Source organism: Cyprinodon tularosa, unplaced genomic scaffold, assembly GCF_016077235.1.
Source record: "Cyprinodon tularosa strain WSP-4 unplaced genomic scaffold, ASM1607723v1 ctg8, whole genome shotgun sequence".
NCBI lineage: Eukaryota > Metazoa > Chordata > Actinopteri > Cyprinodontiformes > Cyprinodontidae > Cyprinodon > Cyprinodon tularosa.
The window spans coordinates 3,409,621-3,434,035 of record NW_024039562.1 but is presented as its reverse complement, the minus strand read 5'-3'; the positions used below and the strand labels follow the sequence as shown (position 1 = coordinate 3,434,035).

Genomic DNA, 24,415 nt, shown 5'->3' with positions numbered 1-24,415 from the left:
CCCTCTTTTTTGACACTTTTGACAGCATGGATAATCAAGTAAGTACAAGGTGCAAGGAATCAGCAGAAAACACTCTGACCCCCAAACACGCAGTGCGACTTTGTGACTCCTAATTGTAATTTTTGTTTGAATACTCACTCTACAGAGACAGTATAGCGCTCAGGTAGCAGTTCACAGGGGACATCTCCTATGGAGACTTTCAGTTCTGACGGCCTTCGTCCGAGGTTCCTGCCCTGTACGGTCAGCAGTGTACCTCCTTCAACAGGACCCCTCAGGGGGGAGATCTGACAAAGACAAAGTAAAGCAATGAACATGGAGAACACACATACAACAAAAGAGACAGAAGATGTTGCAATAAGCACAATAAATTAGAGCCTGTAAGGAGATTACAGCGCTCAAAATTACTCATATAATGATGGGTGATAATTAGGGCCACAGAGCATGAGCAGAGGTTCAGACTTGGAGTGTGCCATAGACATAGATTGGGGTTCAATGGAACAGATACATGGTTTAGGTATATAGGCGCGCACTGCAGACTCTTAACTGAGCCTGTCTGAGACTCTTCAGCCTCTAATCCTCTACAGCACATGCAAATAAAGAGCAGGCTAAGAGCCCCCTTCACATCCCACGAGAGACAGACAGAGTGGGAAAGTGAGGGCTGGAGAGGCGAGGTGTAGAGCACAGCAGAAAGGTGGATGAGTGGGGAGGCAATTTAGAGAACCGAGTGTCGAGAGGAGACTGAATGCTGATGATGGTGGTGAGAGAGCAAAGCCTCAACAGGGGAATTAATGCACTGTGCTTTTCCCCTTTCATCTGTTTTCCTGTGTCTGTTCCGTCAAATTCCTTAGTCCTATTTCAGCCGTTGTTCTGAGGCGTGCTCTCACACGTCATTTCAGCCCTTGCCTTTGCCCCCTTAGCTTTCCACTTAGAAACCATGGAAAGGAAACAAAGGGAAGAATGGTTGCCAGTCACTGGGAAAACATCTATAAAGATATCATCTTTTAGACCAAAACAGAAGAATTATGCTATGGTTTTGCTAGTGTAGCAGGGCTGTACTACACCAAGACATGACATACAGGCTGAGGCGAGGTCACCATGACCCCCTCCTGAGTGTTATTAGCATGGCTCCACTGCTATCGGAAACTGAGCTGAGAAATAAAAACAACACTTCTGTTTGGTCTGGGTGAGAGGAAAAGGCTCAGCTTTACATGCAGCTACCCAGCAGGAGTTTATAAGAACATCAGAACAGATAAATAAACTCAATATTTCCTAGTTAAAAGGGAGGGAGGTTAAGAAAAGCAAGGCTGAGCTTCTTTTAATGCTTTGTAAAAATAAATTGCAGAAATAAATCTACAGTACCTTGCTCCTTGAACTTATATTACATCTTACCAAATTACAATGAATTCCAAAACAACTAAAAAAAACTATTCAGCACCTCTGCATCAACAGCTTTTAATTACTCAGCTTTTAGAAAAAAAAATACAACATATAGAGTCCTGCCACAGATTCCAGGTTTAATTTAAGTCTATATTTTGACATAACTATTATAAAAATATAATTTTTTAGGTCTGACCCCCTGTTTAGAGCTGTGAAGGTGAACCTTCATCCTAGCCTCAGTTTTCCTCCCAGGATTAATAGCTCCATCCAAATTTCCCAAACTTTGACCAGCTTCCTTTTCCCCGCTGATAAAGGGCATCCCCACAGCATGATGCTGCATCATCAGAGTAAAGGTGGGTAATTAGAAAAGGCATGTTATGCTGTTTAGAACTTTATTTTCTAATATTGAAAACACAGTCAGTCACTTTCGTTCAATTGAATGAAAGTATTTTGTTTATGTTATATAAAGAAACATATTTTGGTTATATATATATATATATATATATATATATATATATATATATATATATATATATATATATATATATATATATATATATATATATATATATATATATATATATGGTTTGTGAAAGTTTTGACAGATGTGAGACCATGCTTATTTACACAGCAGACATACATAGAATTCACATTAATAAATACATGATCATGGCTGCATATGCTTAAGAGCATTCCATACATATCACAGAACAGCAGTTATTTATCATCAAAACAAATCTTGCAGTACCCAGTGTGCCTCTTTGCTACCTTTGGGATTTAACATTAACATTGGTCTGCTCTGCTATTCATTTACACCTCTTATGAGTCTGTGAGCCTTGATTTACAGCGTAAACTCTGCCAAGCCTCCAGGGAGAGCGCGGCTGTGGGTTTGTGTCTGCAAAAGCTTCTAAACCCAGTGCCTTAGTATTTAAACCCTTATGAACAGTAAATAATACCTCAGTCAAACACACTGCATATGCAGGGTACAAACATTTATACTATCTCACAAAATTATTTATAATCCAACCTTTGGTCGAGCTGCAACAAACCTACATGTATTTATTGTTCAGGTTTTGTGTGTTAGACATAATATTATGCTGCCTGATTGTGGAGTAGAATCAAGGCAAAACAGGAGCATAGGATGGATGTAATGATCTTTAAAAAATAAAAAAAACTGAGAACTTACAGAAAAAACATAGTGAAACAGATACAAGGGAGATGAGCAGAGTCATAAGTGTAACAATGAGGAGTGAAACTGGATGGTAATGGGTAATGTAACACGATGATCCGGCAGAGGACAATCCCAGTAATGGAGCATATTTACTGAGGCAGGGTTGAATAAATGTCAACTAAACAAGAAGGGGCTCATCAGATTTAGTTGATAGTTTCAGCCAAGGTAGAGAAAAGAGGAGGGTAGCTGAGGGAGGAGGACTAATTACCACATAAGCTTATTAAGATACAGAAACCCCAGGAAAAATCTAACACCAAATAATCTAGATGTAAAAAGAACAATAAACTAGGAATCAAAATTAAAGAGGAGGAACTAAAATGACAACATCTGTTGAACATACACATAAACAGGACAAATGCTGGAATGTAACAAATGGAACAAAAGTTGGGCATATGTTTTTACATTTTACTGTGTTGAACCTTGATACAATTCAAAGCAACTAACACAATAAACTAAAGTCAATAATTAATAGTTTTTAAGCATATAATTTAGCAACATCCCAATCTTGAAAGATCTCACAGACCATGCAATCAAATTGGATGAGACCGGGATGGAACTTTTTGACTCGCATTCAAAAAACTGAAAATCTGTCACCAAATTAAAGTGAAAACCCCATAAACACTGGTTTACATGGTATTCACAACATCATGCTCTGTGGATGATTCTATGAGCTGAGACCAAGTCATTACTTCCCCAAAAACAATTTAGTTAAATGTTCAACTCTCAAGTTAAATCACATTAATATTAGCAAGTTACAAGTCAAGTGAAAGTCCTATGCTTTAAAAATCATGCCATTAAAGGTTTAGTGAAGATGTTCTTTTTCAGGAAGATCATCAAAATAAGTGGTCCTCCTAATTGTCAATGATTCGTGTGATATGTTTACGTAAGGCTGTCCTACGTGCTCGTCTCCCTTTTCACCTTTTCACTGGAAAAATTACAAATCTTTTGGAAAGCAAGCTTGTATGAGTGATGCAAACTTTTAAACAGAGCGTGCACGAGTAGAGATGGGCTCTTGCATGCTCTCGCACGCATTTAATAGGCGTGCCCTTTCGGGAGCGGGTACAGGATTGTGCATGTGCATTTTTTTTTAAGGGGGAGAGCGTGGGTCTTCAAAAATCTGTGGAAATTCTCCTCTATACCTTTAACTAGTCATTATGAACTATCCCTATGATGTCTGAAAATAAATGATTATTATCTTACTTTTTTTTATTTATTTATGGAGAGTATCAAGTAAATCCATTTAGGTATTTTAAGTCAAAGTCAAGTTATAAGTCTTTTCTTACACAACATGTAATGAATTTCCTGCCTAAGAAGTTGCTGTGTACAGTCCCATGATCTCACTACTTGCTTCCTCAGCTGCAACGTCAATCCAAGTCTGAGCAGTGACACGTATGGCAGCTCCAAATACTGGGATTTGCTGCATCTGGTGTTAAAAGTGGGTAACTGCCAGATTCTTGAAAGTCATTTGTGTGGGGAGACCATCCAGCATTCATAGTTTTTATCTCCTAATATCGTCCTGTCTCATTCCTGTTTTCTTATGTCCCTGTTGAATACTCCTGTTGGCTTCTGATTTCTGGACATCAACCTCCTGCCCTGCCTCTCAACAAAATAGCCAAAATCTGTTTTCCACTTCCCCTTTCTGGATTTTCCTCCCTATCATGTATGATCAAAGCCAGAAACTTTGATCTGCTTCCTGCCTCATTTGGAAACCTCTACCCATTTAGGTGTGTCTCCTTTTTCCAATTCTCTTGCCTGGATCCTGGATCCCCCTCTTGTCTAGTCCTTCTGGAAAGCCCTGTATTGTGGTTGCTTCAATGTGCATGCCCCCGAACTGACTAGCTAGCCATAGCTCTATCCAGTACTGTCAGGATTTGTGAAACGATATGGCTGCGCCTGTAGGCACCGGCTTGATACAGCTCTTCAGAGCCAGCACAATCTTTCTGCATCTTAGGGGGTTAGTGGCTTTCATTCAGTGTACCCTCAACAGATTTGTTCTCGACCACTAACCCATATCTCCTCCCCACAGTGTTTTCAGTTTCAGTCTTTCAAGTTCCAGTAACACCTATTTACTGATGAATAAACTATTTTATAATGCTTATTTCTAGTCTCTTTTGAATTATTGGGGCTCCAGATTCTGTCCAAGTATTAAACAACCAAGTCCCAAGTCAACAAACCTGTGACTCAACTCTGCTTGGGTGAAGTCATCAAGTCATAGTCCACAACTTTGCAAACACACCACACACTTTTCAGGTGTATTATGTTTAAAGCCATGTGTTTTTGTCCATTTCACAAGTGCATTAGTATGTGTTAGTCCAAGTAAAGTACATTTATGTTTAAGGTTACAATGCAGCAAAACATGATAAAGCTTTAGGGTCATAAATACTTGTGCAGTGCCCTATATACAGGATTCAGCCTGCCAGAAAAAACATATGCTTTTCTTTTGTTTATTTTTTTCTGTTCCTGACATAGCTTTCATCTTTCTCCTGTCAGTCCAGTTTTCCTGCATCCCTCTAATCAAGAAGGACACAAAGACAAAAACAGGAAAAAGATCCCTGCCGTAACTGTAGCGCTCCCCACCCTTCTCTATCTAAGCTTTTCTGCATCCTCTCTCCTAAACCATTCCAGTATGAGCTAGGTCCTTCTGTGTTTTTTTCTTTATATGTCAATAAACCGTGTTTGTCAGTTCCTGTTTTGGATGCCAAACTATGTTTTCTTTTACAGTAATGAACTGGCCTACACATTATATGGGAACAAAGAGCCGAGGGAGATAATAAATATCTCCTTTGTCTGCTGTCGGTGCACGAAACAGAAAACATTTTTCATAATAAGGAGGTAGGTGGAAAACTTTAGCGAATAATGAAGTCCTCCATTTTAATATTGATGTTTTGGCACCGTTGTCTTGGGATAAAGATCGTATGTGACATCAGAGAGAGAAGACAAACATGTTTCATTATCTTAGCCACAGCATGACTGTATAACAAAGAGCTGCTGCTGCCGGCCAGGGTGTCTGTGTGTGTGTTGAGGGAAATGGGATCTGGTTTCAGTAAGTTGGACTACTTGGGTTTTAACCCCCTTGGATTCTCTGAGAAAACATGTCTGCCAAAGTATTGCATCACACACCCGAGTGAACCACAGTCCCACAATCCTCTCTCCTGCGAGAAACAGTGTGAGTGTAAGAGAGCTGTGCAACAATAGTCTACCCACACACATCTCTGCCCAGCTAACTTCAGTCACATAAGAAGTCCACATGAGTTAGGCTCTCAAAGAGCATCCTGTTAGTCACAGTATGCTGACAGCTACAAAGAATGAAGGATAATCGTGAACGCTTCAATATGGCCAGTTTGTGTGACAGATTGTGGGCCTACGTGTGTGTACTTGAAGGAGTTTGTGCATGTGCATTTGGCTGCTTTGTTCTGCTTTGCTTATTCTCCTGGGCTGACAAGGTTTTATCTACAGGAAGTTCAGGCCGACTGGCTCTCATGTGAGCCGTGCTTCCCATGAATGCCTGCTGTGGCCGCGTCGATATAAGCTGCAGGAAAACGACTTTGGGGATGAAACTGAAAGCACCTCCACTACGGTTAGACAAACAAATAAATATGATGATCGTATTGCTTACCTAAAAGCATTAAAGGAAGGGCACCCTTTCAGAGGAGACGATGACACGACCGCAATAAGATCTGTGTTGGATAAATGTGCCCTAATTCCTTTTTTTACCAGAGTGGTTTTGCTCCTGTTATGGTTGAAATTCAAAACAGTCCCTAATGGGAGCTTATTCTAGCTTCTGTGGTTTCTTTCACATGAAGACCTCTTAACTTACAGCTCTCGATCCATGGATTACAAATACATATGTGGCTGTTTTAGTGGGTGGAAGGTGTTCCCATGCCCTCCTGATGGATCACAGATCCTTTCAGCTGTGTCCCATGTGAGCTGTGGTTGAATGAGTGTCAGTGTTGTTTTGGAGTGAACTGTTTTATTAAGAATTGGTTCAAACAGTCCCCCCAGCAGCTGACACTGGACAGACAGGACATGGGGGGAGGTATATCATGTGAGTGACCTCATGATTCAGCGAAACGAAACAGAGGCTAACGCCCACAGAAAAGAGGAGGAGGGTGAATGCAAACATTTTACCTTGTTGATCTCAGGAGCAGGACACACATCCGTGATTGGCTGACAGTCATCCCTGGGCCTGCAGCTGTTTTCACACCATCCACAGAGGTGTCCCTGGTCCTCACGGCCCCAGCACTGGGAGCAGTCAGAACTGCCTGCTCCACAATTGTAGACCTCCACTAGAGGGAGACGGGAGGAAGAAGGGACAGAGATAGGTATATGAACTTTTATAAAATAATATACATAATTTAGTGGGCCAAATAATCCAAACATAATATATATATATATATATATATATATATATATATATATATATATATATATATATATATATATATATATATATATATATATATATATATATATATATAAACTTTTTTTCATTTTGCCACATATCAATGTGTATGTTTTTTTTTCTTTAAATGTAAGGGTTTTTCGTAGATTTTAAATAAGGAAATCCAAAAGTAAGATGTGCATTTGTATTCTATCAACTTAATCTTGATATCTATAAATAAAATGTTGTTCAAAAATAGCTGTCAAAATGTAACAATGGTAACTCTGGAGGAACTGCTCAGGTGGGAACCATTAGCCCTACTGTAAGCCCTACACTATCTGACCCTTATGGAAGAGTAGCAAGAAAAGAACAGTTAATAGAGCCAGGCCATATGATCTCCTCTTAGCAATTTGCCTTCAGCAAACAGCACTTTATTGCACTGAATTGGAACAAAGAGGAAGGAAATATGTGTTGTTTGTTTATATTTTGTCTCCTCATAGTGTTCATGGCTTCACCTATGTGTAGTTTAATCTGAGTATAAATGCAGCTGTTCTGCTATTTAGCTTAAAAAACAGCATTTTGAGGTATAAATGTCTCATTGTTTAAACATTCCAAAATATTTAAACAACATAGAGTTTTCAAAAATTTAGAGTATCCCCTTAGAAGGCTGTAGTCCTAATTTGAAAAACATGATCAATGTGAATCTCTTTCTAATCCACAGTAGTGTTCTAATTGTTAAACCAAGTAAAAGTGAAGGAACAGGAGCTAAGAATAGGAAATAGGGGTTTTATTTTGCTGTATTCAAAACGAACCAGAAGAAATAAGGAAAATTCACACACTTTCAAAGCTCCCAGTGTCTTTCATTGAGAAATACAAAGTTTCAACCACAAGGTCTTGCCTGAGGAAGACCTTGTGGTTGAACCTTTGTATTTCTCAATAAAAGACATTGGGAGCTTTGAAAGTGTGTGAATTTTCCTTATTTCTCCTTGTTGGGGTTTTTGAATATCCTGCACTGGACCTGGACATAGGTTTCTATGTGTGCACAACTATTCCTTTTACTGTATTTGAATCTAGCCTTGGTGTAGTAGAGCTTTTAATGCAGATCTCTCTGAGCAAACTACACCATAGGTGAAAGGTTGAGATTTCAGCATCATGCAGTGTGGAGTATCCCTTTAACTAATAATCCCTTTAACTAACTACAAGATACTGCTTGAAGAAACTGTTTTAAGAACCACTTTGAAAAAATGGTCACTCTAAAGCAGGACAATGACCCTACAGGTGAACCAGCGCATCAATGTAAAGGTGTCCATCCAAACTCACTTGTGTATTAGAATGGCCTAGTCAAAGTTCAAACATAAATGTACCTAAGAATTTGAGGTAAGACTAAATAGTTGTTAATAGATCTTTAAAACCACGTTTTAATGTCCTTCTAATTAACACTACTTATTGTTAAGCTGTGTCAAATAACTCCTTCAAATGGAACTTTAAGGGCAAATTTCTACAAATAGAAAAATCTTTTATCATACTTTATAAAAAAGCAATGTTTAAACAACAATTTTTCAAGGTCATAGAGCATTTCTTAAAAGAATAGTAAAGTAATGCCTGCAGTGAGTTTTTTTCTGTGATAATACCTGACATAGATGCAAGAGGCTCTGCAAACATTACACAAGTGGTCTACACTATTTTTAGACTCATAATGTTTTACAAAAAGCTGTGTTGGTGCTAGTTAAATTTTGATGCTGCTGCTTTGTCTCGTTTCCTTCATGACCTATATTTGTAATATACGGTATTTAGGATGTAATAAATCAGTGTCCTTCAGTCCCTGCATTGCTACTTTTACCAATGGAAAATTATCGGAGTGCTGGTTGTAGCCTGATAAAACATCTGTTGGCTTTGCTGACCTTGAATGTTCGGCTGAACATTTTGCTCCACAGCTTACATGAACCATATGGGCTGCATGCTCTAAATAAGTAGAATAAACATTTGGAAGATGATGTATTCATTGTTATAAAAATAAAACTGAAGAAAAAACAAGGGGATGAGAACAAAGCCCAGGAAAACAGATGATTATGTTCCTGTTCCAAAGTGCCTCCCAGCGAGACATCCCATTTGTATTACTGCAAGCACATCTGCACAACTGACTGCGTGCATATTAGGGCGCATGCATCTGTATGTATGTGATAAAGTGTGTGTCATTTTAAAATTTGATGACTATGCATGCTGAGGCGGGATGCCTGTTAAGCAGAATATGTGGCAGCGGGCCAGGCTGTTGTTCACAGTGGCTGTGAACGTCACATCAGGGAATGGGACAGGCAAACAACTGGCTTGTAGCGGCTCCGCAAGACAATATACTAAGTTCAACAACACGCGCCACCTCTCATCATCTCGCAGTTGTCATGGAGCTCAAATTGTATTTGCGACAATAGGTTTGGACACTGCTTGCAAGAGGCTATGATAACACCTTCGATCGCAGCCCCCCCCCCCCCCCCCCCCACATGTTCAGTAATTATTATGTGTAATTAGGCGTTAGCAGAATACAACATTATGGTAAATTACTAGTTGTTGGCAAATTATGTGTTGCAATACACAAACTGCTATCATTACAAGTGAAAGGCAGTCTGACACTGTCTATTCTTGTAAGTGTTGGAGGCTGGAGAAGTAAGTACTCTTTTATTTTTCCACAGGTTCAATCATATCCACCCGTCTCGTCAGAAATGCATTCTCTGAGCACCAGGGTCATGTCGTTTTTTTTTTCCTTTAAAGTAAGGAAGAAGAGAAGGATTACAGCATAGCATAGGGCTGTGTTTTTCCTTCTCTTTGTATGTCTGTCTAATCATAGGTTTTACATCTTACCTTTCATGGGCTGAGGGCTGTCAAGGAATATATCCTTCCTCTGACTGCTGAAGTCTCCTGCTCTCCTGAGGCTGAGGTGGTAAATCTGACTCCTCTGATTGGTGAATAACTAAAAGGGAAAAGAGGCAGATATTATCAGATATAAAGGCTGTGTAAGTGTCCCAGTTTGATCCTCATTGTAAGTCTTGTTATTGCCCCAAATATAGTGCAGACCACATTTATTGCCGATAATAGTAAGTATGTCTGTAAGCCTTTAAAATCGATCACACATATACTGCAATAGTATAATCTTATAGAGAATAATTTGATCAATACTTTATTTGGATGATCATTATTTACGTGGGGGCGGGGGGTTAATCTCAGAAAATATTTTCTTTAATAAAGTGTAAATTAGACTTTTTTGAAATACTACTGTTTTTCTAGTATACATATATATATATGAATGGATATATATATCTTCCATGCTTTTAAATGGATAATAATCAAGGACTACAGAATCGTTAGAGATGGTGTTCAGATTAATGGTTAAAGACCATGTGAAATCTCATCTACGACAACTTGAATTTATTTTGTTTTTTCATTTTTTAGGTAAGATGCTACTGCAGTATTGGATAAATGTAACCTATTTATTTACTTTTCCAGGGTTGTCAATAAATGTCACTGGCACTCTGATAGGCTTCTGGTCAGCTCATCAACACAAGATTTAAAGATATTAGATTAAAAACAGCTAAAAAATAAGCTTGAAACATGACAAGTGTGAGCTCAATGAGGCAGTACATGTAACAAATAGCCTCACTGGCTATTTCTGGAAGATTATTGTCCGAACTTACTGTCACCCCACTGCACTTGACAGTTGAGTTGTCCAGCCATATGGCCTCATAGCGCGATTCTGTTCCAAAGTCACACTCCAGACTCTCCCTCTGTTGAGTAAGACACTTGTTTAAACAATATGGAGTATCTGGAGAACTACAGCCAACAAAAATGTGATAATTTGCAGTTCTCAACACTTGAAAAGAGTAAGCAAATGCACAAAATGTTAATGTCTAGCAACAATCTTTAATGCTGAGAAAATACAAGGAAAGTGAAAGTACAATTAATCCCATATTAACTGAGTCTGCCAGAAAAGACATTCAGATTTCATATTCATAAACATCTGGACTCCCACACCTCGGCAGCTCATCTGGGAGTCAGAATAATGAGTGTGAATTTATTTCTTCACAAAATAAGTGCCTGGAGTTCTCCGGAGCGGGATATCTGAGACCACGGAGAGGCAGAGACAGGTAAGAGCAGCAGACGATAAGTGCTTAAAGTGGAAGAAGTCATTTGTCAGTGAATCCGGCCAGCTTAAATGGGTCTACTTTGATCGGCCTCTCCAGGACGCAGCTATTTCACCTCGCTTTCTGACACCCGAGACGACTGATATGTATGGTAGCTGCACGGTTCTTCCTTTGTGTGCTAGTGTGAAAATTTCCCCGGAAGTCAGTCAGAGATTAAATATAAAAGATGAGAAAGTTGTTCTGAACGTATTTCTTCTCTGTGGTAAAAGCGTGGAATTTAACAAAAAAGGAATCCCAGCAGGGTCGGAGTGTCGGCTGAATTTGATTGGCAGCACATTTCCTGCTCTGCTGACTTGTCCGAGATGAAGACGTTGATCAAACGTCAGTCTGTCTAAACTTTCATAATGAGGAGAAGGCTATCCTGAGGAAGTCTGTGTGTGACTTAATGTCTGTCACCATAGCAACACGCCAGGAAGGCATCGTGAGAGGCCAGCCGGGGTTAAGAGTGTGACCAGCCACGCCTGGCAACCAGTCAGCAGTGACATTTTGAGCAGGTCTCTGAGTTAGGTCCTCATCCTCACTGATGCAGCGTCAGCTTCTAGAACCCCTCAGTGCGGATTAACTATGAGGATGGGACTTTTAACCAGTGATCTGAAAAGACCGCCTGAATGAAAATGAAGAAGAGCAAAATTAGCTCCTGCTGCCTCAGGCTGAATGCACAAGCTGTACACTGTGCTGACAAAGACACAGCTCCTCATGGCAAGATACCGGAGGCTGAACATGCCCAAACAGCTGAGCAAATGATCTTCATCCGTTACAGTGGCTCTCCAAAGTCTACACAATGTGTTTTTTTTTCAGTTAAACATTTTTCTACAACTAATATGGCATTATTCTGTACAAGTTATCAGACAAACAAAGAAAAGTGTTACATTTAGAACTGTTAAATGCTACAACTTGGTTGCATAATCTTGCACAGCATTAAACTAACACTTGATTTCTGTATTTGGTCTTATATCACCCCACACATGGTATCTTTAATTGGAAATATTTTCCACTATTGCGTTGGGCAAAATCTGCCCAACTGATTTATTGTTTGGAATCTCTTCAGTTGTTTAAATGAAAAATTCTTTCTAGATCCTGGCAAGGACTTTCAAAAAAAATTGACAATTCGTGAAATAAAGCCTTTTTTTTTTACTTTACCTCTCTTCATCTTTACTTTTCTTTGGGTTAGTTAGCTTAAACATCATAGCCATTAAAAACATAATAATAATAACAATAAATGTTGGGTTTCAGGGACTGGGACAGTCCTTCAAGTAGGCTGAATATGTCATTGGCATGCAAAATGTGCATGCATGACAGTAAAATACAATATTTAACCAAATATTGCATCTAACCATTTGCTTATTTGTTTCCAAAACAAGCATTGTGATGATAACTCTTATATAATATAACATGCAGCTCTATGGTGGATATTTTGTTTAGATGAAAAAGCTTTTGTCTTTTAGCCTTACTATGTATTTTGGATATATGGAGATTCCAGCAATGAATGCTGTAAAGAAGCAGCACATCTCAGATATCATTTAGTTAAGTCAATGCTGCTTGCTGCATCTTGTCTTTTCTTCAATTCGAAAGAAAAAATAATTCCTTCTATATGTTTTCTCCAATTGAATGTGATAATTTGTAAATTATTAAATGTCAGAAAAATCCTTCAAGGGAAACTGAACTTTGTAGAAGGTGTGAGTGTTATATCTAACTTAAAGCCTATTTAAACCTAGGTTTTAGGGTAAAGGTTTGAACATATATAGTTTATTAACAATTTTGGTTTCCATAAGAGTTCTCAAAGACTAATCTGTTTTACAGGTAAAATACACAGGATGCCAAACTATATTCCAAGAAAACAGTTTAGTTCTGTTCCACACAAGTTTTAGTGTGAACCACTGTATTTTTAACAAGCAGAACACTCAGACTGGCTTCAGTCATCCATTGACCCTAATCCCAGAACACAAACATTCATCTGTTTTTAGCCCTGCTTGAAGCTAATACACCATATGCTTCTTTTTCCTTCCAATCACTTTCGCCACATGTAGTTTTTGGAGACAGTCCAAGTCCGGCTCCCAAGCTGGAGGATATCTGACGCACCTTCTGGATGTTTTTCAGGTTCATAGTAAAGTCTTGGGCCATTCCTGATGGGGATGGAGGAGCATCGGAGGGAATCAGGCTGGGGCAGGAAGCGGCACTCTGTGGTGAGAGGTGGGGGGTTTTTAGTGGGAAGGAAGTGACATACAGCAGTTAAAGAAAACAATGGCTCCCTCAGCCCCCCCTTTCATACATCCACCACCTAAAAATACCTGTCCTGTTTATCTGGAGGAGCAGGAAATGAGAGGGTCAAGCCTCGCTTTGAGGAAAGCAACAATGACTTCAAATAGAGCGACGGTGAAGGATTAGAAAAACAGACTCACCAGACACAGAAAAAGGAAACAGCTAAATACTTCCCTGTGACCTCATGATCTCTAGTATAAAAATCGTATCCCCGATTGAAACAAAAACTATAATTTAAATAGCTAAAGCAGCTTAAAAAACGCTGATCTAATGGATATTTACTCCATTTGCTTTAAAGATGCAATCATGCTTTCATTACCTCATCTGTGTAAGACCCATGAGATAAAACCTTATCATTAAACAGCCGTGACAATAAAAGGCTTCAGAATAACAGCAGTAGGCCTACAGCTGACCAGAGGAGCCCCCCACCCACTCCTAAAGTGGGATCAGGCCTGAAGAGGGAAAATCCACAGGGCCACGCAGGCCATGGGATTTGGCTCAGCAGTAAAACTCTAAAGTAGACACAAATAGTTTGATAGCTGACTTAATCATCATGTTGTCAGAAAAACGTCTAAAGGAAAGTGGTAATAGTTTCCAATGGGTCTAGGCTTGTTTTTGGATAACTTTCCCTGTTTTGCACTGATATCTTGTTACACTGTTTGATATGATTTTTATTGTTTAAGAGCACTTCTAGCACTCACAGTGCTCATATCACTGAATATTTGATAGTAAAAGATAGGTCTGTGTCAGTTTCTACTCAGAAACACTAATTTATAAAAACATTAGTTTTTCCCTCACCGTAAATACATTCCTTGACTCTTCACAAATTTCTGTCAAAGGGAAACTTCAGAGCATTTTAAAGGAGTTTTACAATAATACTTTATCCTGTTACACGTCTGTAAAAAAAAAAAGAACCTCCTGAGACTTCATAGCTGATTTCAACATTTCTGCACACTGTAGTTGAGAAACTGAAATTGTAACCTCACAATGATTCACCGCATGGGTGCTCTTGCCTAACCAGTCTGGACTCAGATTATTAAAAGAAAACATTTTTTTCTGCAAAATCCGTATTGTGTCAGCGATTTGGACACGTAGGAGACTGATATCATTAACTCCCTCAGGGATCTGTCTGGTTGACAGATTGGGGGAGAATTACTCACTTCAAGAAGGTTGAGCTTTGATTCATCTTTGCTCGAGAGACATAGGTGGTTCTCCTGGTCCCAGTAGCACTTCCACCCTGTGCTCAGGCAGCTCATGCATCTAAAAATAAAGAAAGGTTCAAAGGTATATATGGTGCTACATTATATATAATAAATTACTATTCCTTACACGTTTCCAAAATATGTAAATTGACAACAAACTTTAATCTCTTTTATTCTGGTTTCTCATAATAAGACTACAATAAGCCCTCAGCATGATGGCGCTAACACTATGTGTCATAGCAGTGATTATGTGTTTAAGACATTATTTAATGGCTTTATCAACCAAAGTCAAAAGCAGATATTTATAGATAGTACATAGATAGTTAATCTATACAGGCGAGATTTGTGGAGTGCAGAACCTGTAGTTGTTTTTTCATTATATTTTCTTGCACTTCCAGAGTAACCATCGTTCTCGAAGCTGCTTTTCCTTGTTCAACCCTACATAGCCTGTTAAATTAGATGGCTGACCATGTGTTGGTTCCAAATAGTGGACTGAACAGTGATCCATAGGATGCTTTGGTTAATGTTTCAATGTTTCCTAATGTGCTCTGTGTATCTTTATTTGAGGTTTCATAGAAAAGGGGAAAGGGAACAAAAGCATAGGACAAAAATCAGATAAAAAAAAAAAATCTTTTCTCTCCCAATTTCAAGTTTCCCCTAGCTGATTTTGCCTAAAAATTCGGATATCATGTAACTACTGTCTTTGTATATTTCTCATTCCATGATAGGGATAAAAATAAAAAAACAGGGGAAGAAATATAATTTGGTGAGGTCTATTTTCTCCTTAAAATCTTGTCTATGTGTTCGTTCCCATGTAAAAGTTGAAAATGGAGCCCACTATGACTCATTTTGGAGCACCAAAAAAATAACGGGGAGGCTGGACTGATTATAGGCATCAAAGTAAGGCTTTAATAAAAGGAAGTAATGATTAGTCACAGTAGCAGACACGCTCATTCCCCAGTCAGCTCAGCCTGCGGAGAGGTCAGGGCCAGATCGGCGGAGATCAAACTCTCTCTCTGCTAAATGATGATGCATGAGTATGCATGCCATCTCATGTGTTTATATTTCAGCGAAAACAGGCTTGACTTTTAAGGTGCCGACAAGAGGCTACTTCACTGAGAACATCTGCTAGAACATGCTTGGCAGCTCAGTTGATATTTGCACATCCATGCTTTTTAAGGCTGAGTCGTAACTCTTTACAAAGAGTGTTTGCAGATAAGAATCCAGCGGTGTGACTTCAAGATAAAGCCCCTAAATATACCAAGACTACTTAGGTGTGAGGGGAGTCTGCGTCTTTAGCCTCTGGGTAGAGACAGATGTCCCACACTAGGAGGGATGGTGCCTCCAGTGATAGCAGCACTCCGAGGGGGTCTCTAGATTAGACAGCGGCGGGTGTAAGAGGATGTGTAACTGTGTGTGTTCTGATTAGAAGCAGACGGACTCCTCCAGGCTGTTATCAGCTGCAGCCTCCCAGTTTCTCCTAACTCCATTTCTGCCCAACTAAAACATCTAAAAACCTCATCGCCCAGCCATGTTTGCATACACACACTCTCTGGGCTTGACTGAACACTGACAGCAAATACCCTGTGAAACTGCTCACCCCTGCTCATAATGACCACTCACGTACACACTCGGCCTAAATACACAGCTGGGCTCACACTCTCAGGGTCCCTCAGTGGACACAGAGGTTGAACACACATCTTCAATCACACCTCTGTCAAAGAGAAATAGAAGCAGGGATCCTTTCAGGAGAAAGGACGCCTTTTAGGGAGGGGAGTTCAAGTGAACCCACACAGACACAAGAAAGGGAGAACTGTGACGCAGAAAAGGTAAAATAAAGAGCAAGTACAGAATGACTCAAAAAGGAGAGAAAATATGAGGTGGAGAAAGAAAGAAGAGAGCAGTTAAAGGTTTGGTGTTTGTCCTCTTGGTCTGCAGGGTGATGTTGGAATGTCATGGTCTGCTTGTAATTTACACTTTACCTAGTGACCACTTTATGATAAGAGTGAGCAGCACAAACAGCACTCGCTCCTTTAGACAAACACATACATGCAAACTGATTCAGCCCTATTATATCATAAATAAACTTCAGCATGTGGCTCATAAACCTTTAAAGGATATCTGTTTTCTTTGTTTTTAACAGATTTTTCCTGATTTATTACACTTGGAACTGCTACTAGGATCATCCAGCCAAATATATTGTATGAAACGTTTCTTCGTTATCACACTTATGTTCATTTGCTGGACTTGACAATAGAAAAAAAAATCCCAACACAATTAAAAATATTGGGCGACATTCAATCGCTGAAGGCCAACATATTCTGAATTCCTGGCATAAAACATGAGATCCAAAGTTTTTAAATGATTAACATGATGCCAATTTAGGATATAGAAACATTTTGACTTCAACTGTGTTGAATCTCAAACCATTAAACATTGTCTTTGGCCCTGCAGAAACTCTTTAGTGCAAATATTTCTCATTCCTGTTTTCTTTTAGTTGACATTACTCGGACAAAATGTACTTATGAACTTGACACAATTACTTATTTTTACTTGCTTTTAGTGTCAAAAAGAGAAATTTTTTAAAGAACCAAACACTTTCTATAATTCATTTTAAACTATTGAATTTGTCTAATTTATATAGATCCATTACATTATTGCTTTTTCAGCAAACATGGATTATTATGAATAATATAGCTAATGAATAATCAAGCTATCTAATCAGGCTAATACTGTAAATTATATTTTAATATATTTTAAGAGTGAAGTAAAAGGAAGAAATGGGCTCAAAAAATGTTTACAAATATCAGGAAGATGATATATATATATATATTTTTTTAAATACTTAAAAAGTTCAGCATCCAGTTGAACTTCCAACAAAATCATAGCCCGGGCTAATGAGCATATTTCTGTGCTTAATTAGGCTGACCCAACAACACTTTGATTCTATGAAGTAATGTTCACACAAGATGAAATACGCTCGATGCAAAATGCAGGTGAGCTGAAGGAGGCTAAAAAGGCCAGCTGTGTTTTTTAAATGCATCAACAGAGGCTCTAGGGCCCCCCCTCATTGATGCAGGACTGATTACTGAGTCTATATACTTTATATATATATGCTGTACTTTTCACAAGTGCAGATCCTTAAACAGTTTTTTATTAAAAATAACGATAATAATAATTGAACATTATTGATGTCACAATGGAGAAATTCACCTCTGCATCGTATGCCATCCCATTGGGGAGCAGCAGGCTGTGGCAGAGGCACTGTGGGGTTAAGGGTCTTGCTCAGGGTCCCAGAGCGCTGGCTGTGGGATCGGACCGGGTACAAGCGCACTGCTCTAACACTAGGCCAACACTGAATTATTTCAGTTTAATTATTTAAAGAGTTGTCTTTATAAGCTTTATAAATACAAAATAATAATAATAATACCTGAAATATATCACACTATGTGTAGCAGATCTATAATAAATGATTCACTTTTCCACTTCACTTCATTGAGATACATTTCATATAACTATCGATCTTTTTAAATGAATTGAAGCACAATCATGTTTAATGGGCACAAGGAAAGGGTTTTCCTTTTTTATTCTATATATATATATATATATATATATATATATATATATATATATATATATATATATATATATATATATATATATATATATATATATATATATATTTTATTTATTTTTTTTGCACTGGTGGAGTTTGCACTCAGCCAACAGGCAATCATGTTGTTGATTCACTTTATTCCTAAAAGGAAATGGACTTCATAAAAGTGGATAATTTCATTCACAGTGTGTGGCATAAAAAGTCTAATGTCTTTGGTCTTAAAAGCATTAATGCCTGACCTTACTTAAATAAAACATAATAGCCTCAGTTAACATAAAACAGAGGAGGATCTCTGCATTTAAACCAAAGTAAACGCTTTCCTCAGAAGAAAAGGTTTTGCTTTCTCATCCTTCAAGACTTTGATTTATCTATTAGCAAAGTGATGGCTCTTTTCATAGAGAATGGCTCTTTTATGTGGTTTCATTGAGTCTAAGTGCATAACAAAACCCACTGTTTGAAAAAAAAAGAAGCAGCATGGAGTGAATGAGATCAGACAGAGCCCAGCAGTTCTCCACCTCACTGGGTAATGCTCTTCCTGCACAAACGGCACTTTGCTCATTATCACCTCCGACAAACCACCATCTAATTTCACACTCCTGGACCCCGCCACATATTGGGTGCAGTCTCGCACACATACACCTGCAGACGCTGTGTTCACACCTCGAAACTACCTCCAAAAAGTGAACAAAAGGGGGGGGGGCAAAATGCTTTTTGATCTCTTTGAATCTGTCAAACACACTCACAGATATGAGGCTCAGAGGATCAGATAGAGAGGATACCGCGACATGGTCCAACATGCAGGACGATGCCAGCTGGAATGCCTCCACATCCAAGGAAAAGCCCTGCCTTTTTGGACAAGGACATGCAAGTCAACGTCCTTCACAGAAACATACATATCTAATTTCCCTTGGCTTAACATTTACAGAATATTAATCCCATATTTGATCGCACACTGAGAAACCCTTGAACAAGCCAAACACACAATAAGCCCTGGGAGAGGACATGTTGGCTGTGTTTACCCGCCGTGGCCTAAATAGAAGGCATTTGATGAGGAGACTAGGGACATAGAAGAAGAACAAACACAGAATAGAGGCTTTGTCTTTATTGTCCAGTTGTGTGCTCAGATTTGAAATGGCACTAAGGGAAACGCCTGATATTTCGGGTTTGGTTCTGTTTAGAGAACACTAGAAGAAACTATCCTTTTGGAAGGATTGTTTTGGGATATTTATCATGTGTTATCATGAAAAAAAGCTTCGGGGACATAATTAGGTCAAGTAATTTGATAAAATTACCAGCAGGGATTATAAATATTCTGTTGGAACTAAATGTTCCATTTAATAAAAAGCAGAAAACCTACAAAATTGAACAGTTTAACCTAGACATGATTTGAATTAATTCTCATTTAAGTCTGTCCTCTCAAAACACAGAAATTAGTTTCAAGCAGAGTACTGAGGACAACTTTAAACCAACCAGTTTCCAAAAATGAACCTTTCAAGGTGGTTCTGCAGCTGTTCTCTAGGCCTTCCAATTTCTCCTTTGTACTTTGTTGCTCTCGTATTTGTTTTTCTGAAGATTTTATATCCACCACCTTACAGAGGTACCTGACCCCTCTAACATTTTCATTTTCTGTCATGTTACAACCAGAAACTTAAGTGATTGTTTTGTTCCAGATAAAGATCTAAAAAGTGGAGTATAAATACATTCAGCTTCTTTTTTTAGTCTAATACCACATGAAAAGACCAAGACTGCCTTGAGAACCCACCAGATTAAAAAAAAAGGTCAGCTTGTGTGTGATTTAATCCTAGTATACATACATCTGCTGTGTAAAGGTCTCAGCCGTATGAAGGCCATAGGAATAAACTGTGGACAGTTTAGGATTAATGTTGGAGAGAGTTTTAATGTCAAGTTAGGAGAAACGTTTAATCACCAACATTAAACCTGAAGGTAATAGAGCTCTGGAGGAGCTGTAGAGATGCATAATGTTTTCATTAAACTTTTAACTGAGAACTCCACAAATCTGTCCTGCATTGAAACCAGCAGAAAGTAAACACTGCTGAAAAAGAGACCCATAAAATATACATGAATTGCCACAATCAATGTTCATTTAGAATAAAAATCTAGAAGATGTTTTGGTCATTTGAGTCCAAAACTAAACTTCCTACCTTACATGCAAGACACTGTGTCTGTTAGAAAAGTAACACAGTGGACAGACCCAAACATTCCCACACTGTAGGGAAACATGGTGGTGGCAGCATCATGCAGTGGAAATAGAGCAACTACAGGAGAGCTAGTCAGGATGGGAAAGTGCAAGATTTTCAATATGAGAGAATCCTGGAATCCTTCACCATGAATCAGAACAACCGGAACCTCAGCCAGAGCTGAAATGCAACAGTTTAGATTTAGGTCATCTTCAAATGTTAAAATGGTCCACTCAAAGTCCAGACAGATGCCTCATTACTATTATCTGATCTATGTCAAGTTTCCTGCTAATAGCTCTTTACGAACTACCATATCTTATACTAATTTAGAATTTCCTACTTTTAAAAATAAAACAAAAGGAAAAAAAAAAAAACAGTTAAAACTTAAAGCCAAAGGATCTAATTTAGGGTTAGTTATTTGCCAAGCTGTATCTGGTTGTATATGTCACCTATCTGTCAATGTCAGATGGCTCCATAAGAAACAAACAAACCAAAGCAAGCATATTCTTCTTAAAAACTAGTGGACATGAGGCAAAAGCAGCCAAAGTACAAATTTTAAAGGACTTTACATTTATGCCAATGAAAGCAAAGAATCTTTAAATTATAATTCATATTTAATATTCTCATTTCAATCAAACACAAGCCAGTGATTTAAGAACTTTCAAAGATTATTAGGTAGTCACAGCTTTTTTTTTTAAGTGTCTCAAGTGAAGAAGGTGTGAAACCCACTATGTCGTCCTTGACAGCATGGTATCACTATGTGCTGTTAATGTGAAAATTATACTGGTGATAAAAAATACAAAACGAAACTGGCTGTCAGACTTTTTGTACCTAAGTTTAAAATTACTGAAAGCTTTCCCATCATCACTAAGTCTGAGATGGTGACATGAAATGTGAGGCTTACGGAGTGTTAGGGTGAATTTGTCCAGTCTTCTCGCAGTCGTAGATGATGAAGCTACCAGATACCACAGATGTACCGTTCACCTTTATCGCCACAGAAACAGCCAGGTGATCTGCAGAAAACAAAGAGGGCATGTATCTTGCTCTGCAACATTTGGAGATGGTATCAGTCTCATAAGACAAAATAGATGGCAACAGACTCAGACCTCTTTCTGCATTATGAGAGATGAAAGCGGAAATTACATTTGCTCCTTACCAGCAAAATGAATAGGTCTGAGAAATGGATGGCTCACCTGTACCAGGGGGTATGGGTTGGTAGTTTTCTCTTGGGAGCAGGGGACAAGTCTGGATCTGAGAGAGACCGTAAACCGTGGCAACGGTGGAAACACCGGGCTTGTACTCACACTCTACCTTTGAGCCAATCAGATCGGGAATGCTGCCGTTTATTAGAATGCCAACAGCCTGCGGCAAAAAAAACAAACAAACAAAACAGATATAGGAGCAGAAGCATAAATAGATGCTCATGCTGATCAAAATTAATTAGATTTTTAATTTGCCGTTGCCCGTAAATGTGGTTTCCTATTCAGTTTATGTGTACACGCTGGTTGGAAGATGTTGGCGCCACTTCAAGAGCTCAGGAGATTGTGCAAAAAAAAGAGAAACTAATGTGTAATGAAGAAACAGATGGCAGAGTGCTAGATTCACATCTAAATCTGCAGAAAGTGATGAAGTATGACAGATGTATAATGAGATACATAACACCTCTCTGACATGTCAGGATTTTAGCTGATTGGCTTTAATGTGAGGAAAAAACAAGTGGGATGGGAACAACAGGGGAAAGTAAGGAGAGGATCTGCAACTGGAGGGAAATAAATCTGTTTCTCTGCAGGTAGGAGCTGAGGTGGTCAGTGACATGTGCTGACATGCCTCAAAAAGCTGCCCCATTGTTTGCTAGAATCGTTAATTTCCCTCCTCGGGTCCTGACTTCCTGCCTCCTGCTTCCTGTTTGCGGAGACAACCTTGAGCCGAGCTTCCTGCTGGTGGATCAGCCAATTGGTGAAGCAATTACTGACCACCCTGGATCGACCTCCCCAACAAGCAAATATTCACAATTAATGAAGCAATTAATGACCTGTCGTCTCTGCCTTCCATCAAATTACACTCCTTAATTAGAGGTCAAATATATTCCAAGTGGCAGAGATCAGCGATCTAATCACAGCATTGTTATCCCCCCTTAAGACGACGTTCTTATGAGAAGGAATTATTGAAAACAACAGTTTGCATGTCAGACCGCTCAGGGAATCTTTGAACCCACATATATTATCCTGCCAAGAATGATTAAATCAGACTGGTGCCGTTGAAAAAGCAGCACCAATAGCACCAATAAACGGACACCCACACAGATTAGAGGAAGAACAGTTAAGGTAATGTTAAAAACCACAGTATTGAGATAATAGTACTGCATTTCTTAACAGGAAATAATGTAATCAAAAAAAAGCAGAACATAACTTGAAGAAATGCTGACAAAGCTATTTTAGTCATAACAACTGATTGACAAATTCTGCTTAAAAGTCTGAAAATTATAACCCATCACTAAAGTATTCAGGAAGAACCCAGGAGTCCAAACACAAGAATGAAGTGAACAGGAAACACTAATGTCATCCTCCATGGTGAAGAGGAAACCTCTATGTTTGAATGTCCTGTAACAGACTTTAAGAAAACATTTTTTTCTGGAGAGATGTTTAATAGTACAATGTGACAAAAAGTTAGCTGTTGAGGCATAATGACAAAATGAATGTTTGGATAGGCTTAAGAACTTTAGAGGAGCTGACCAACTGTAAACCATGTTTGTGGCACTATCATGCTGAAGTGGGTGGAATAGTCAGGAAGGAAGACTACCTTAAAAATTCCTCAAATGCCATCTTTATAGTTATAAAATTTGAAATTTGGATTCAGCTAAGAGGTCCAACAGGACAATGATCCTAGGCACATAAATGATGGTTGGAAACAGCTGAAACATGAAACCCTACAGATACTGTAATGTATTGATTATACTTTAAAGAGGGATATTGGCACAAAAAAAAGCAGAACAATTACAAAAACTCCACTCTGTAAAAGTAGTGTCAAGAGTGTATTTGAGGTGTGGCTTACTTGTGAGCATTAGTGTTTATGTTTTAGCATTGATGTGTAATTCTCTCCATTTGTGATTTGAAGATGATTTCTCAAATGTTGATGATATTTTTACCCATGACGAGTTTGGAGGATGCTGGTGAAGACCACTGGACTTTGTTTGCCAAGTTTGAACGTTAAACCTGGCAAACCCAGTGTTTTTTTTTTTTTTTACTGTTTTGGCAAATTTAGAGTATGCAAACTTCTTAGTATGACTTAATGTTCCCAACAGAGTAGTTAGCTTTTTAACAGTGTTTTTGTTTGGGGAAATCTTTCGATTATGAGTCTCCTCTCTGCAGAACCAGCTACATATGTCTGTTTTTAGGATCAGGCATACAATTTTATTTTTTATAAAGCTTATAACTAGTCACCAAGATCTAGAGGTTTAAGCTGCTCTAGTATATATGGAGCAGTTTTTGAATATTTTCACATTATTTTATATCAGCGTCATCTTTTCTGATTGTTCTTTTTCCTGTAACATACTTCATTTAGACCACTACCTCTGTATGCGTCTCTGTACTGGTAGCTGAATAAGACAGAAAGAAGCTGAGGATAAGTCTGGTTCTGATGGAGATAACTTCAAAACAAAACCTCAGTTCTGTTTAAAAAAAAAATATATATATATATACATATTTATATATATATATAAATATATATATATATATATATATATTTATATATATATATTTATATATATATATATATATATATATATATTTTTTTTTTTTTTTTTTTTTTTTTTTTTAAAGCTTGATGCAGCCATGAACCTGTGACACATTGAGTTTTTTTTTTATATATACAACACACTTACCAACCCTAATTTTGGGTTTTCATTAGAAACACTTGGTACACATGTCATTTTAAATATATGGGGGAAAACTGGATTTTTTTC

At 38.3% G+C, this 24,415-nt stretch overlaps 1 protein-coding gene across 4 annotated transcripts in view; it reads right to left on the bottom strand.

Moving 5' to 3' along the window:
- Positions 1–24,415, bottom strand: part of plxnd1 (plexin D1) — a 114,503-nt gene that overhangs the window by 59,473 nt on the left and 30,615 nt on the right. For all 4 annotated transcript variants that reach the window (XM_038271345.1, XM_038271347.1, XM_038271346.1 and 1 more), the window contains exons 6-13: positions 21,648–21,816; positions 21,359–21,467; positions 14,599–14,698; positions 13,259–13,357; positions 10,673–10,762; positions 9,843–9,951; positions 6,737–6,894; positions 139–284 (exon numbers count right to left, since the gene is read on the bottom strand). In XM_038271345.1, coding sequence (XP_038127273.1) covers positions 139–284; positions 6,737–6,894; positions 9,843–9,951; positions 10,673–10,762; positions 13,259–13,357; positions 14,599–14,698; positions 21,359–21,467; positions 21,648–21,816 — 980 coding nt within the window. The remainder of the gene's footprint in view (positions 1–138; positions 285–6,736; positions 6,895–9,842; positions 9,952–10,672; positions 10,763–13,258; positions 13,358–14,598; positions 14,699–21,358; positions 21,468–21,647; positions 21,817–24,415) is intronic.